The sequence below is a fragment of the Alligator mississippiensis genome, chromosome 6, assembly GCF_030867095.1.
Source record: "Alligator mississippiensis isolate rAllMis1 chromosome 6, rAllMis1, whole genome shotgun sequence".
Lineage (NCBI taxonomy): Eukaryota > Metazoa > Chordata > Crocodylia > Alligatoridae > Alligator > Alligator mississippiensis.
The window spans coordinates 12365511-12382719 of NC_081829.1; the positions used below are offsets into that span (position 1 = coordinate 12365511).

The window sequence follows — 17209 nt, forward strand, 5'->3', positions numbered from 1 at the left end:
GAATCAGCTACCAAAGCTTCGCACAGCCCTAACAGATACATATAGAGTGAATGAAAGAAAAAATCCACAGACTGTCAAGAAGTGGAAGAAGAAGTAGTAAATGAGGGAAAACATTAATGAAAGAATAAACCATTTCCTCTATTATTTTGGGGTGCTCATTTTAGCTTTTGGGGACTCTCTTATCTCTCATGATAAATCCAGGCTGCCCCTTAGCTATGTAAAAAGTCCACCTTTGCATGATTTTAAATGTAATCACTGTTGAAAGAAACCCTGGTATTAATTTGCAAAAGAGGAAATTATAAGGGAAGTTTGATAATCAACCCAGTATGGTTTGCCCAACTCCTCCCTCTGCCACCACAATACACAAAGGTAGCTAGTTAAAGTACACCCATGAGGCAATATCTGTGGCTTTCGAAATGCAGGCTTCTTCCTCTGAGTAGCACCTTTATGACTGATAAGGGGTAGCACCCAGTTGTACTACCTCATAGAAAGAGCAGACACTGAGGTGGTTTCACACGTTCAATTTACGCTTACTAAGTGCAGTCAAAATGAAAGCAAACTTATGTTCAAGCAGTTTAGCATGTGTTAAGTGTCCTGGCATTGCGAAGTTGCTCCATTTCAGGTTAGGGTCATCTCCTAACACCCCCTAACTTTAATAAGTCCCTGCGTTCCCATGATTTCCACTTGTTGCAAGTGAATGTGTGGCACCATCCTAACAGAAACTCAACTGACTTCCTCTTCCATACCAGCTCAGCAATTCAACTGGGCTGATTAGCACATGAGACAAAAAGTCCCTCCCAGTCCAAGGCTACTAGTCCTTGTGATGTTACGGATTACACAGTACACCACACTGAAGGCACTTAACACAACAGCATCCACACTGCCACTCTCATGGACCCAGAGGAACAGACTTCCACCTTCAGCTTCCTCTGTGCAAAAATTAAGTTTATTTTCTATCTATGGGGACTTTTTTCCATCTTTAATTTGCCCTGAGCCTGAGGAAAGGTGCTCAAAAGCTTGCAGAAAAAGATCATTTTTTTTGCAATTTCTTAGTTGGTTTAATAGAAGGTATCATCTCTGAATCAAGTTCTAGAGTTTTGCATTCCACACACTGAAGCTTGTTAGCTCGTGCAAAGTTGTGACTTCAGATGAGGTTAACTGTGGGCTCTGCTGCCTAGCTTTTGTTACGGTAACTTTCAATCTGCCTCCCAGAGTTAAAACTATCAATTTGCAGTCCTCCAGCATCCCAGGATGCAACCCTCCTAATCACTCCTGCTTCCCAGAGAAGGGTTAGAGCCCAAATATCCGGGCGCTTAGCTATGCCCCTGCTCACCAACAGTATTAACCTTTAACATACAACTGCTCACAGCATATTCTAACTTTAATACTGATTAACATTTCACAGATTTAGTGCTGTCTAAGTGTAATGTGCATCTTCAACCTTAACTTGCTACCTGCCTACTCCCCACACAATGGCATGAAGCAGGGGATAGCAGCCTACCTCACTGTTCAGGGTGTGTTGGTGCAGGTGATCAGAGGGGTATAAGGAATTCCAACTTATGATTTTGAGCTGGTCAGAAAACTTTGAAAACAGTTTTTGAGCAGAAAATGCTGTTCCATCAAAATAAATAGATGTGAACATTTTGAATCAGGACTACCAATTACAGCTTATAAAAAGAGAAACTTGAGCATCCCTAGATGTCATCCAAAATGACTTTGGATGTGGTACACATCCTGGTACTCAGTGGCTATTTTTCCATTGGCTTCAGTGAGCTTCATTTGGGGGGGAGTCAACATTTGAAATTTAAATGATTTTTGTCTTTGAACATTTGAAACGTTACATGCTCAGTTCAGTATGTCCAGTTCCCTGTCGTACATTTCTAAATTTTTGTGTATCTTTATTTTTCCTTCCCCTTCAAGGAACTACCATCACCCTTTATATTAAGCTTCCGTGTATAAATAGTTTCTGGAGTTACTAAATGATTAACAGATCATTAACCCGGGGGGAGGGAAGGGGGGGGGAGTCACTCCATCCTATGTAACCTGTGTGTTGCTTTTAAGTCAGTTGTTTGTGTTGGGAGGGATGACATAGCTGTTGTGCTGAGGAGCTTGATAAGCTGCGGGAAGGTGGTGGGTAGAGATCGTTCTTGTTCACAGGAAGTGTAACCATTACCGTTAACAAAGTAGAGGGAGCTCAGCATAGAGGGGAAGTGAGCTGCACCCTTTGAGTGCATAACAACAATGCGATTCAAGCACCAAACTAGAATGGGAAGCCAAAACACACACTGAAGTGCCACCACCCTACCTCCTCCCAGGCTGACCAGTAGATTAGATGCCACAGTGTCTTACTGCATCTAGAGCAACCCACAGAAGCCCCATTCTGTAGCTTCCCAAAAAGTGTACAGTGTAGGTAATTTTAGACCATATATATGCCTCCTTGATGCTGAGTTAGCTGTGTGCCAAGCCTCCCCTTTGGCATAACTCAGGAACACTCGAAAACTGCTCTAAATTGTGCCACCGACCAGTATCTACAGCAGCCGGGGTCCAGCAGAGCATGGGAAATGTCCTGAACTCATTTTGCTTCTTCCCTCTACACTACAATTAGCCTCCCATAGCACCTAAACCAGCTAGTGGGCATCACTACAAAGCCATAATATTCAAAGCAAAACCATGTACAGTGCCTAGTAGAAGTCTGAGCTATCACAAGGTACTTTTTGCCATATATACTGGTTACGGGCATACATACCTCCTCTATAACTTTAGCATTTTCACAACAATATTCAATGCACATTTCACAATCTCTAACCAGTTGATCCATAGTTATACTGAATGCATGCATGATTCACACCATTGGCTGCACTAGCAAAGTCTCATACATTAGTTGCAGAGGAAAAACAGGAAGTAAAGTGAATTTCCAACAGGTCCGACAGAGTCAATAATTTTTAAAAAAGGTTAAGGAAACCACCAGAACAGTAGGCTTTTTTTTTTTCCTGCTCTTGTCTATCACTCTTAAATCATTGGCCTCCCCCTCTCTTGGGAATAGAGAAAAGTCAACAGTTTGGGAACTCTTTGATCTGCAATATTTTACAGCTTTCCTATCTCACTCTGTATTTTGTAACTTACCACATGGTAGATTCCCAAAGCAACTGTTGCAGTCTTGATGTTGAAACAGCAACATTTTGGGGTCTCCGGAGATATTTGAGGAGACATTTTTGATCTGTTGAGACCGTTGTTGAGCTTGTGCTTTTGAATCCGAGACAACTGCACTGAACAAAGCAAGCAGTTCGCTGTACTCAACTTCCTTCCTGATCTTTAAATGTGTCAAGTCATGTCCAAAGTCACGTGAGGGTGTTGAGTTCTTGCAAGTAATGTTTGTTTTAGCAAATCTTTAACTATTGCACTGTCCTAGATGGCAAGTGTGTTTATAAAAACTGCTTTTTGAAGACAGTCTCCTTCGTATAGATGGTATGATTTGGTTGTGTTGTGACCTTATAAATATGAAGCCAAAGACATACAAAAACAAAAGCAAGGGGCAATATTATGAAGCTAATCCTAGCCCCCTAAATGTATAGTTCAGCACAAAAATTAGCAGCCTAATTCTCAAAGGTGCTGAGAACTGCTAAAAGTTTGCTGAAGCCATTGGAGCTGTAGTGTGTCAAGCACCTTTGAAAAATACTGTTCTGTAACAATAATATAGACTTGGGAACCTGATTTGAATGCCCACATTTGCAAAGTATAGCCTCAAGTTTAGAAATTACAAGCAATTCCTTTTACAACAGCCTTGAAGGTTAAAAAAAAAAAAAAAAAAAAGGAAAAAAATGTAATTCATTTCACCCACAAAATTTCACATGTAAAAGTATATGAACTTTTTTGTATACAGATCAGATCAGCATTCAGATACACAGAACTAAAGTTATTCCCAAGTCAGTCCACACACACCGTATTACTGAGCAGTATGGCGTCTACACATTCATTACTGCGCAGTAACTAATCAGGTGTAAATCTGATACCTGCATGATGCTCAAGTCAGCATAAGGTCACCATATTAACTGTGCAGTACAGGCATGCACATGTAGATGCACACCTGTATTGCACAGTAATTGTACATGTGCAGACACACCCACAATTAACCAATTTGCACTGCAAGCACATTATAGTTTACTGTATTATTTTTCTTGCAAAATCGATCCTTTGAGATGCATTGCATCTGGGAACAGTTGTTTTCTACTTGACCTAACATATATGTAGCACAATGCATGCAGATACTTTAGTAGTGAGCATTTTATGTGTGCTACATGAAATTACTCTTAATAGGCATGATCCTCAATGCCATATAGTTTTTAGGGCAAGCTCATGGCTTTCTGACTATCCTGGGAGGTAGGGTGAGAAAGGGCAGTGTTCCATCAAGTTGTCTTAGATCAGCTGGGTTAAAGCAAACTGGCAGTAAATCAGTCATAAATCCATCTCTCCATGTGGGAATCTTTGCATTGGTAAAAGACATTGCAGGGCAGATCACACTTGCTTGGGACTTTCCATGGCTAGGAAGAGCCATGGTCAATATAGTTCCATGGTGTTGCCAAGTCTTAGGATTTTATCAGCCTCACAAGATTTGCCTAATTCATTAAAGCCCCATCTGTGGGAGTTGTAAGATTTCAACAGACTCTCAACTTCCTCTTCCCTTTTTTTAATTTTTAAGTAAGGACGTTCTAAATTTCCAGGCCTCCTGACTGTGGAGTAAAGTTTAAAAACAAGAGCTGAGTGTGACCAAGAGCCATTAAAAAAAAAAAAAAGACAAAGTCAGTGTGACAGGTACACGATCTGGGATGACCTAAATGTGGCCTGCACACCTGTTCCTGGGGGCAACCACCCGCCTACTCTCCTGCCATGCCTTGTTGTTAATTGATTAATTGGTGTTTTAGCGGGAGGCTGCCTTGTACTGCCCCGCTGCCAGGGGGCGCTATCTGCGACTCCGTTTCCTCCCCTACACTGTAGTCCACACCTCACTGATGGAATAGTTGTTGACTCAGGTCTATCACTATCTGGCTCCTTCCTGTTCTCTCAGGGCCTTCCTTCCTTAGATGCACTCCCTCTGGTGCTAGGGCTCTCCCCGGCCCTATCTCACTCTACGTCCTCTTCTCCGGGGCCTTTTATCTACAATGCTGCCCCCGCTCTGGGGCCTTCTCAGTGATGCTACACCCTCTCTTGGGGCTCACCACGCCCGCCCTGGGGCTTCCCAATAATGCCGCCCGTTCCTGGGGCTCTCCTTGCCCCCACTGGGGCTTCTCAGTAATGAATGCTGCCCTCTCCTGGGGCTCTCCGTGCTCACACTGGGGCCCCTTAATAATGCTGCCCCCTATCTGGAGCTCACCGTGCCCAACTTGGGCTTCCCAGTAAGGCTACCCCCTATCTGGGCTCACCGTGCCCAACTTGGGCTTCCCAGTAAGGCTGCCCCCTCTCTGGGGCTCACTGTGCCCACACTGGGGCTCCTTAATAATGTCCCCTCTCTGGGGATTCTCAAGTGCCCTTCTCTAGGGCTGGGGTCTATGCACCCCGAACGCTGTGCCCTCACTGGCACTGGGGTCCCCAGTCGGCAGTGAGTCCCCTATGAGGCCTCCTCCATCCCCTTATAGCCTCACCCAAACCACTGGTCTTGTAACAACAACAAAACACAAGCCCCTAGGCTGTAACATAAATTAAAGCCACCCGGCTAAAACATCAGTCCGGCCTACCAAGGAACACTCCTTCCCTCATCAGTGTCAAAACACTGCTCCTGTAGTCAGGCCTCCCCCTTCTCCCCTGAGAGAGTTCCTTCCTCTTGGGCCAGCAACCCACAGCTGGGCTTATTTCCTGCTAGGGCTTCCTCCCCAGTAGTTTTCCCCTCTTTGGGAGCAGGGCACCTCAGTGCTCTGTGACAGTCAGTCTCATAACACTTTAGGCCAGACTCAGGATTCCTGCATGTTTGTGCCTGGCAACACTGGTCCTGTGTTCCCACAGTTGCCTTTCACCAGCAAGGCCTCACACAAATTAAGACAGGCAAGGTTCTTTGAGTCAATGTGATATCTTTTATTAAAGCAACTGAGTCATTGGAAAAATGGTCTTAGCTTTCGGGCACAGTCACCCTTCTTTAGGCATAGAGAGTCTCTGCTGCTCTGAGACTAAGAAATGAGAGAAGCTAAAAGTGTGGCAGGGTGTCAGTGAGAATGTAAATAGGTAGAAATTAGAAAGACAAAGGGTAAAGCAGAAGGGAGGGGGAAGAGAGCAGGGGGGAAAGGCTAAAGGGAGACATTACAGTGATAGAATACAGGGTGGAAAAGAGGCTGTCAGTGAAAAAAAATGGAGATTAGGAAAACAGGAATGAGAAAAGCTCAAAGTAGGAAAGAATGTAGTGTAAATATTACAGAGGTAAATATCAGGGTAAGAAAGAGGCTATCAATGAAGAAGGAAATAGGAAATCAGAAAGACAAAGAGCAGAAAAGGAGGGGAGGGGAGGGGAGAAATGGTGGGCGAAAAGGAGAATGTAAGAGATCAGGTCAGGCAGGTACCTGTTGAATTAGATGCCAGGCAGGTTGTAATGTGTCACAAAACGAATGTCTATATATTGAGTCCATGATTTTTTGTATCCAGTAGATTTATGAAGTGAAGTCCGTAGGCTCGTCCACGGAAGGTGTTCTGTAAATTCCCTTTGAGGCCTAGAACTGAGAGATCGGAGAGGGAGTGATTGTCCTGTGAGGAGTGTGCACCCACAGGTAATTGGTTATTCTTGTCTTTAGTAGATTTTCAGTGTGTGTTCATTCTGGTGCACAGTTGTTTGGTTTCTCCTACATATTTTCCATCAGGGCATTTGGTGCACTGGATCAGATATACAACATTTCTGGAGGTGCAGCTGTAAGATCCAGGAATGGTGGTGGCTCTATTGTGGGGTGTAGTTATAGTGGGGGTGTAAACCTCACACAGATTAAAGCAGACTTCAGATTCACACTTGGGAAAGGAGCCATAAGCCTTGTGGGCTAACGCAGTCCTCAGCATCCTGTCTTTTTTCTGCTGGCCAGGGTGGAATGAGGAGGGGCCTTGACTCACCCCTCTCCCTCCAAGTTCCTTGTGAGGCCCGGCAAAGGCAAACTTCTTTGCTCCTTCTTCATGGAAGCACAAGCACCAGGCCTGTGCTCAGCCTCCTGTGAAGAAACACAGGTTCTGGGAAAGTTTAGCACCTTTCTGTCAAGCAAACCTGAGAGCAATGAAACTTTTATTTAGTAGGGCAGCGTTCACACAACTTGCTTCCCAAAATGTCTTACAGCCTTATATCATATCATATCAGAGAGTATGTGCTGTAGATGACTAGAAATATTAGTATATAAAGGCCAAATGCACAGCAGAGACATTAAGAAGTATAACTGCTTACAGAGGTGATCTTGGCTTCTGGTGCCAAAGACCTTGGTTCAAAACCTGGGGCAAACGTAGAGCAGGAAATAAAACGTATCCCACGTTTCATTAAAGAGGTCAGACTAGATGACTGCAGTGGTCTCTTGCAGCTTTAAAACCTACAAATGCCTATTCATGGTGCCTCCAAACAACTTATATCCATTAGCAAAGGAATTATGGGTAAGCCTAGGCTGTAATGTCAGCATGTCCCAGACACCTGTTCCTGTTAACACATGCCAACCCCAGAAATGTTGAAGTGATGCTAAACCCTGGCTGAACTCCTGCAAACACCTCGAGAGTTACATCTCCTGTAGGTTTGTGAACACCTGCCAAGGATATCTCCGGAGCAGCCTCACTGATTCATTTCCAGGCTTGACATATATGAGAGAAAGCAAGTGGGTGGGGCATGTTCAGGACTACCCCTCCCAGGGTACACCAAGGATGTGGCTCAGTTACTCTAACTTGCATATCACTTCAGGTTTAAGGTATGAGCTTAGGAGCTGGATTTAATTCCATGCTGTACTCCATGATCTCTGTATGACCTTAGGTAATTCATCTGGCTCTCTGGCCCCCGGCACCCACTTTGTATTATACACTTTGGAGCACTTCCCAGGCATGTCATGATGGTGAATGCAGTAAAGCTCAAAAGGAGCCCAGCTGCTACAGGTAAAGAGGCTGCTCAAGTACATAAGCACTGTAAATTAAAGGAAGATGGAATCTATGGCCGTGTGGAGACAAAATGAAAGGTGTGTTTAAAAAGTGAGCTTTATGCTTTTGCACAACTTTAATGGTGTTGGTGTTTGTGCCCCTTGGTGGCGTACTGTGCATTAATTCCAGCTGCTGCGGGAAATTTGGTGGCATAATGTGCCTTAAATGACTTGGGGCACAGCAAACTAAATCTCCTTTAAGGAGTTTTAGTTTGCTGCCCTTATAGGCACGGAGCAAAGCACCAGGCTCTGTGCAGCTCTGTGGCTCTGCAGAAAGCCCTGCAGGCAGCCTGGCAGCAGCCCAGGAAAGCAGTTCTGCCCAAGAAAAACCGCAGGCCTGATCTTTTTTATTCCCACCCCACCCTGGAGCCTGCCTGCCTGAGCTGCATGGGAGCCTAGTACTTCCCTCCATGGCTGCGGTACGCCCCCAGGACCACCTGAGCTGGGTGCCTGCGGGCGGGTGCCACCTGGGGGGGGCTGCCGCTGCCCCGGAGGGAAGCACCAACCTCCCTCCCGCAGCCCAACGACTGCTCCACCTGCCCTCCCCACCAGAGAGGCAGGTAAGTCAGCAGGCTGTGTGCATGACACAGGGGTTTAATCAGCTCTAATTTGAAGCGGTGTTTTTTTAAAACCCACCACTTCAATTTAGGGCCCCTGTTTCGTCTATATACGCCCACTGTTAATTTGCACTCTCTGACACCTATATATAAACTGCATTTCTGAATGTACTCATCTATTCCCTCCCTCCCTTCCCCCAATCCTTCCCCGCCCAGAGGTGACATGCATCCCCTTGCACTTTTGCATCCAGCATTTTGGCACATTAGTTATATCCATTTATAATAGGAAGTTAAGGGGGTTGAAACTTCTGAAATTAACTTCCCAAGAAAATACAAAATATGCTGTTCAGGCACTAGGTGTCCCTGTGCCATATTGAAAGCTAGGTGAAAGAGTAGAGTCTCCTCAAATACAGACCCAGCTTGTTTGATTTGTAGCTTGCTTCTATTCTCCCTAGTAAATGCCTGTGGCTTAAGTACTGTGGCTACATATGAGCTATGACAACTTGCCAGGGCCCTGTTAAGAGGCATGTTGGCAGGGGAAGAGTCTAAATAATATAGTCTGAGTAAGCTGAGAGTCTTGAAGCTTGAGTGCATGGAAAAAAGTGGAAGTTCCACTAATGCTCTAACGCTAACAAAGGTTTCGGTTGCCATAGGGCAAATCTGTCTCTGAGCTCTGTGGTTCAGCTGTGGTCCATTTAGGTCCATGGCACTCTATTTCAGTTGGAAGTTTCATAACAAATCCTAAATTAAATCACAAACCTTAGCCACCAGAAAGATCTGCCCTTATGGACACAACAAGCAGCTTTGCTTCATTTCTCTCCCAGGTTTTTTATCAGTGTGCCTAAAACAGCTTTACACAAGAAGGGAAGCAATGTGATGCCAATTTTACAAATGAGGCAGTGAGAATAGAGAGATGAAGACATGTGCTCATGGTTATGCAATGGCAAAAGACCTCGATCTACACACACCGACTCTAGGCCAGCCAGTGCCTTGTCCGTGAGACTGCCCTCATTTCAAATCTCAACACAAAGTCCGTGGAGCTTGAAATGTATCATTTAGACAACACTTGGCTAAAAGTAATCTTCCTAGAAACCGGATCCCAGAAACTGTGACTGGCTTCAGATTCCAAGAGTAAGCTTTTGGATAACACTCAGCTAAAGATGTGTTTTGAATCACTCCTCCTTGCTATGCATCTTTTGATATTTTGTTTTCTCTTTGGGAAATAAGTCCTACATAGCAAAGGGACCCTACCACCATTGCAGTTAAAGGTAAGTTAGGATGCCCCCTGAAATATATTACCAGTGACCCATTAGGTTACTGAAAACTGAAAGAACTGGAAAAATATCATTCAATTTTTGCTAAGTTGTTGCTTTGATTTGTTAAGTTCTCTGATGTTGGGCAAGGGAAAAGAGGCCGCTTCATTTCACATTTGTTTATAGGCATTTTCTCACCAGATTCCTTTGCAGGTTCATACACAGTATTGCAATGCTGCCATGTTTGAGTTGCAAACAACAAAGAAGAATCCTTTTTTTCTTGAAAAGTAAACTGTTGACACTGAGTTTGGTTTCTTTAAAGAAATGGAACCATTATGAATATTCTTTACTAGGATTTTTTGAGGCCACCCAAAGGATTTACCTTCCATTGCTTTTCATGTGATCATTGCCTTTTCAAAATGGGCATACCTCTGGGAAACAAATGCATGACTTGAAAGCCAAATGCCACTAACAGTTGTTTATCAACTTAGAGAACTTCCGTGCATCGTGTCTTTTAATTTTTGCCTTCATTTCCTTAAATATAGGGCGCTGACTTGAGCAGCAGAGTGGTCAAGCCACAGAACAGGGACTTTGCAGACTGCATTCTCATCCAGATTTTGCTGTCTGGCTTAAGAGAAGCTGTTTTTCTTTTTCTCCCACTCTTCTCCCTTATCTATTTAGATGATAAATTCATCAGGGCCTGAAATATGCCTTACTACACATCTTGTACAGCATCTAGTACATTCGAGTCCTGATCTTAACTGGACCATCTAGATAGAACAGTAATGCAAATAATGACAAAATCAGAATGGAAGGGTGTTTTCCCCATACTGTTTGTTTTACAACACAAAAGTTGCGCTAATGCAAATTCCTAATACATACATGCTATACCAAGATAAAAAGTGCTTTACACCAGTGCAACCAACCCTGTCCCTAATGGGCACATCTCTGAAATCATCTACACTGAGCAGAATACAAAAGACACAGGTTCTTCTGAAGCCAAACCTTGGATTGGAGAAAGCAAGGACACCCCTGATAAAAGTCCAGTCAGTATTATACAGGATTATCCTAGGAAGCCATACCACCAAAGTCCTCTACTAGAGACACAAATATCATGGAAAATTGAACAACTCAAGCCAAGTACCTTTTTTGCTAGTACAGCTGTGTTGAAATGCCTGGGGGTTGCTGGCACAGCCTGGTCAGTTAGGCAGGTGATGTTTCTCCATGCTCTTAACCAACATAACTACCCCCTCAAAGCTCCATAGGGTAGACCTGGTTGAATGCGCTATAACAGTTTTATGAGTTCAGACTTTTTAAAGAGATTTTTGGTTCCAACCCATGCCATGAATGTCACCTTTATCATGGTGCTTCTGCATTCCCACTCCCAGTCCTGTGGGTAACCATCAAGTAAAGAGACGTGGGAAAGTGAAATAAACTACACACATTCATCATGTGTTTTAATGAACCTAAAACTAGGTTTTATCTAAATTCCACTGAAGATTTGGGCCTGTTTTTATTTGATCTGAACCAAGTGATCTATGACTAATCTAGGATAATAATAGCCAACTTTTCCAAAGTCACTTTAATGAGTTTGGTTGCTCCGGTTTTGGAGGAGTGCTGTGCACTTTCCATAAATCCACTCCGTTCAATGTATTTCCAGTTGGATTTCCTCAGAAACCGAGGAACCCCAAGCCAGTAGTTACTCTGAGCTTTTAGGCCAATAGTTGCAGAAACCACTTTGCAATAACTTCAAAGCAGGTGAGTATTATCATCATCACCCCCATTCCACAGACAAGGAAACTGAGGGATGGAGAAACTGCTTGCCCAAGGTCACACATCAAGTCAATAGCAGAAGAGGGAATAAGGAATGTCCCCTGAAGCTGAGTGGACTTCCTTAGCTACTGGACAAAATCCTTCCTGCAAAGATTTTGTGATGACTGAAGGAGAGATTTGATTATATTTATTGTGCCTCTATGTAAACCTAGGTGCCAAAGGGAGATGCTATTCCACCTTGCTCAAGTCGTGAAAAATCTATAAGTGCATCTAGTTTTGTAACAGGGGTGTAGGTTGTAGCCATGTTGGTCTAAGGACATAGGCAGACAAGGTTCCTTGGGTGAATTTGAGTTTTGTAATGCACTATCATTTTAATCGTCAGATTGCATCACGAAAAAAAAAAAACAAGGAAAAGGAGGACTCACCCACATTTGCACTAACAGTTTTTCAGGGACTTGAGCAGGGTGGCACAGAATCACATTTAGGCATCTAAATCTGGCCCTAGATGGCTACTGTTCACATCACTAGCTCTACATTCCTTCAAACACTGGGAAAAGTCTGATCTCTCTGACACAGACACTAAAACTGAGGGTACGGTCAAACTCTCCTAATTTTAAACCTCCAACCTGATAGATTTAATCCAACCGTGATAATGGCATCACTGGGAAAGGACAGAGTCTAGGCTTGAGTTTCTTGGATTTTTGGTTGGGTTGTTTTTTTTTAAAGCATCGATCTATTCAGACTTCATCCATTTTAAAATCAGTTGCAGATGCAGATTTTTTTGCTCCCTCATACGAGGCTTTTATTTTCTTTTGGGGTCTCTCTCCCTGTTTCCTCCAGGCCAGTTTTTGGACCCATATGAATTAAGGTGCAGGAAGAGCAAGTATTTCCTGATAAAATAAAAAGCTTGTTCATAATTTGAGCCTAGCTTCCCTTGAAAAGTATGTTTTTGGTTTGAAATCCCCTTGTCCTTTTAGAGGTAGACAGAGGCTGGCTTGTATGCTGGACCGAGATCGTACATACCATACCCAAACTTAGTTCACAACGTGTAAAAACAAATAGAAAGTGTGGCCTGGGCCGGGCCATTTGCTGCAAATAGTCCAGCACTGACTGAATGCCACTGAGTATTTGGACTATGGCATTATTCTGAGTGGTCCCTTTCAGTGGTCTGCATTCCTAGGCATTCAGACACCCAGGCTGTTGCTGAAAGATCAGTGTGGTAGGAAGTCAGCCTGGGCTGAGGAAACACAGCCCTGTTTTTTGTAGCAATAAGGATATACATTTTATATGCTCTTTCAGGGCCTGTTATTGACTCCTCCCTGGAAGGAATTCATAATGGGCTTTCTCAACAGAGGATGGTCTTGGACTGAAGTTGAATCAATGGATGCCTCAGCCTTCGGGCATCCCCCTATCAAATCTAATCAGAGGATATACAGCCTGAACAAATGTCCACTGTCCTGAATGGAAGTCTCCAATCGGACTTTTGGTGAGAACTGAAGTGCATGAGGCTTAGGAATGTGCTATGGCTTGAGGAAAGAGTATATCCACTCTTAGTTTACAGAAGCATAAATGAGCCTGGAGTCTGACCCAGTCCCAGTGACTAAATCAGAGATGCAAAGTTGCCTTGATAACTTTGGAAAAACTTAACAAAGTGCCTTTCTTTATTTTCCTGTTTAAATCTATAAGCATATTTCATAAGTATTCATGTGGCAACATCACTCTGTGTAGGGTGACTTGGTGAGACAGCAAGAAGATAAGGATAAGTCTACACCACAGCCCTGATGTGTCTGATGAGGAACACCCTCTAGCACTCCCCCTGCTCCCACTCATATGCCAGACCTGGAAATGCAATGCTGAGGCCACTCTGGTGGTACCTTCAATGTCTGATCCGGGCTGCTGTCTCCAGTCTTCTTGAGGGTGGCTAGCTGCAAGGAGTAACCTTAGATTGACTTCACTGCTACATTTCCAGGTTTGGCATATGTGAATAAGAGTAAATGGGAAGTGTATGCTTGAAAACATGCTTTCTCAGATATGCTGGAGACATGGCAGAAACACACCCTTAGTGCTAAATCCTACATCACTTTACCTGCCTGCGTGGTGCACATGTAGCCATGTAACTCCAGTTTTTGGCACTGACACACAGCGTGTTCAGTAACGCTGTGCTCCAGCCAGGCAGCAGCATAAAGAACAATCTCCTACCTATATGCAGAAGACTGGGTAAATCCTGAAATTTGATGTCAGGTGAAGACTATGGGTGGAGGAGAACCTTCCATCCTTCAGCACAATTGTTAGGAGACTCAGGAGTGCTCTAGGCCTCCCTAATCTAGAGAGAGTTTAGAAACTGAAGCTCCTATGTCCTACCTAAGTTCTCCGACCACCAGGCCATGGGTCTGACATTACCCCAGCCCTCCTCTTGATGCTTGGCCAGTGGACGGCCAATAGAGAAATATATGTGGGACCAAAAGACACTTGTAAACCAGTTTGTGTGGCCCAGAGAGATAGGAGCTACTCTGGAATAGAGGCTTCCCTTGGGTTCTAGCCTGAACCCCTGCCTGTATTTGGGCAGGAGCTTTCCCCAGTGCTGTTGATCCATTTTAACCAATAAATATTAAATGGAAGGTGTAGTGGGTTAGCTTGAAAAGGAAGGCTAGAAAGAGCTCTGGACAATGGCTAGCCTGTGGCATCATGGGTAGGGTTCTTTGCTGGTGCTGCACATTCAAACCCCTGTGGGCGAGGGAGGCTAGACCCTGGATCTCCATCCCTGCTACAACTGATTGGACTGCACTAAGACAAAAGCTCAGCAAGCCACAGGAGTGCTCTCACACTTCTCAAAGCAAAGAAGGGTAACTAGTTTTCACATGAGGCTGCGCAAGAGTCTGAATGTGAAGAATCTGCTGAGCTTGGAGGAGAAATATCATTATTCAGCAGCAGCGGCAGTCCCCCGATTCTAGGATGATCTCTACCATGACTCACTGATGAATCTTGATATGATTTAGGAGTCTAATCCTTGAGCCATAGATCCACCCACACAAGTTGCTGATCTGTCCACAGGGAAGAGTAGGCTGCAGGCTGGGATTTCTCTACTTTTCCTTCCTCCACGCTCTATTCTCTGCTTTGAGGGCAAGACGCTTTACCTCAAAATGAGCTGCTGCTTGGTTGAGATTGCATCTGTTGGCATCTGTTTTCTTGAGGTTATTATAATAGCACTTAGAGGCCCATTCAGGGTTGTGACCCTGCACAAACATGTACATAGGACAGCCCCTGCCTGAAGGAGCTAACAGTGGAAGGAAAGAGGAGGAGAAGTGATTCAGCCGAAGTCACACAGCAAGTCAACAGCAAAACCTCTGCACTTAGAAGACTGTGAGCTGTGTATTTCCCCCTATCTGCTGCACTCATTTACTGTACTAGGAAACTTGAGGAGGCAGGAGGTATGAAGAGAGGGAAGACCCTGTATATTGTATTCCCAGACAGAAGTGACATTCAGCTGGAGCTGAGGCTCAGAGGGCCTATTGAGTTCTTAAGACAAAACAATTGCTCAGAGTCCTTCACAAAAGGCCCCAACACTCATCCAAGGGCCTGTATAGCAAACAAGATGAAACCCAGAAATGTCCCCAAACACTGAGAAGAACAAAGCTCACCCCAGACTCCAATATTAGCCCTCAGAGTACCAAAAATCCAGGGGGGAAGAGATATGCAGGTTATGCAGGAAGTCCTGAAGGGCAACAGAGTTGGCCAAATTTGGCACAAGAGGAAAGGGGAGAAAGATAATTCTATAGTAGATGGTGCCTTCTGAAGACCATGCTATCAACTCAGTCTCTCGAGTACTGATGGGGGCTCCATGGGACAAACATCTTCTGCTAATCTGAGTTGTAAAGATATCTGATGGACAGAAAGATCATGTGCCATATAGGTACACTCCAGGCCACTTTGGGCTAGCACTGTAAGCCCTCTGCAGAAATCAGCAAGCATCCAGTGCAGGCAAAATGGACAGCAATTCCTATCTACCTCTGTCCTGGTGCTTTTCAGGGTCTTCAGTCGTTGCTGGTGTGGCAGAAGGCTACCTCTGTCTCTCTCCAAAAACTCTGCTCTGTGACAATGTGGTTAAGATGGGCACAGCAGAGGGTACACACCTTACCCTATCTCTTTAGGTAACCTGAGCTGGGTACCTTCCTGATGGACAGGGGAAACCTGCTCCCTCTGCCTACGTGACTGGCATCACATACCTGGGTGAGGGGCTCTCTCCCTGGGGAGCTAGGAACTTCCATTCTGCCCAGCAACTAGTGATGCATGTCAAATTGGTTGGCTGACAGCCAACAGGTGCTGGCCTCCATTGGACCAGGTGAATGAGGTCATAAGGGCTATATAAGTTAAGGACTGCCCAGGAGGAGGAAGCAGCAGCCATGAGGAAGACTCAGAGAGAGAAGAGCTGGACCATCTGAAACTTGCTCTCTCTCTCAACACTCATGATCAAAGAACTGCCTGCTTCCAGAGGGAATCTCCACCTGCCTCTGGATGATACTTATGAGTAAGCTACCTGAGATCTAACTAGATATAGAGCTTGCAGTAACTCAGATGTGTGATCAAAGGCTACCCAGCCATGCCAGTTTGGTCTAAGGGATTTCTCTGATATTGCTCTACCTTTTACCCTATTGCAACCCTACACCTTGTAACCAATAAAGTTCTCTTTTGTACCTAGCGTGGGAGACTTACTGGGAGTGGGTCTAGATTATGCCTTGGGGTCCCCTCGGTTCGGCTGACCAAGGGAGACCACTACTTGTGCTTCCGACTGAGGAAAGCATCCCAAGTTCCTGAAGCGAATCAAGTACCCTTGAGGGCTGCTAGGCCTGTGTTTCCCAGGGTGCACAGAGCCAGAATCAAGCCCATCCCTGGGTGGTGGCAGTGTTACCCCCAGGCTAGCGGGTGTGCTCCAGGGAGGGGGTCAGCCAGACGTGAGGGACCCCCAGGGAGGCATTTGGAGCCTGGAAGGTGGTGAGGCACAGTGAGATGGGTGGGTCAATGCAGGAGCACCCCCTACTGGCCTGCCACAGCTGGTAACTCAGCTTGCCAGGGAAAAAAGGGGGGCGAGCCGCAACAGTGTTCACCCCTGGGGTTTCAGAGCCATGCCAATGCTATCTCCAGCAGCCATGCCAAGAAGCTGTAGCCCCACTGCCTAAGGTGGGTTGTCCAGACTGGGAGGAGCCCTGCAGGCCAAATCTGACCCACAGGGCCAAATAAGTTGGACAGGCCTGATCTGAAAGGAAACATTTTGCTGGAAAATTTCCAAACACCTACAGTACTTTTTAAGGCCTCCTTTTGCTGCATACTGTTCAACAGGCTGTATGCTCTCTGACAGAAGAATATTTCATTCTATATTCTTTGTTCTGTGTTGTTCTTGTTCTAGGGCAATGGGATGCTTGTCCATCAGTGGGCCTTTCTGGTGTAACTGTAATACTAATAGTAATAATTATTTTAATATTAAGATATGTCTTCATTCCCCCAC

The 17209-nt window shown here is 44.8% G+C and overlaps 1 protein-coding gene across 1 annotated transcript in view; it reads right to left on the reverse strand.

The window, feature by feature from the left end:
• LAPTM5 (lysosomal protein transmembrane 5) overlaps positions 1–3307 on the reverse strand; it is a 34010-nt gene extending 30703 nt beyond the window's left edge. Inside the window, exon 1 of the mRNA XM_014605046.3 lies at positions 3124–3307. Within this exon, the coding sequence (XP_014460532.1) occupies positions 3124–3210 (87 nt within the window). The 5' untranslated portion in view covers positions 3211–3307. The remainder of the gene's footprint in view (positions 1–3123) is intronic.
• Positions 3308–17209: the final 13902 nt, after the last annotated feature.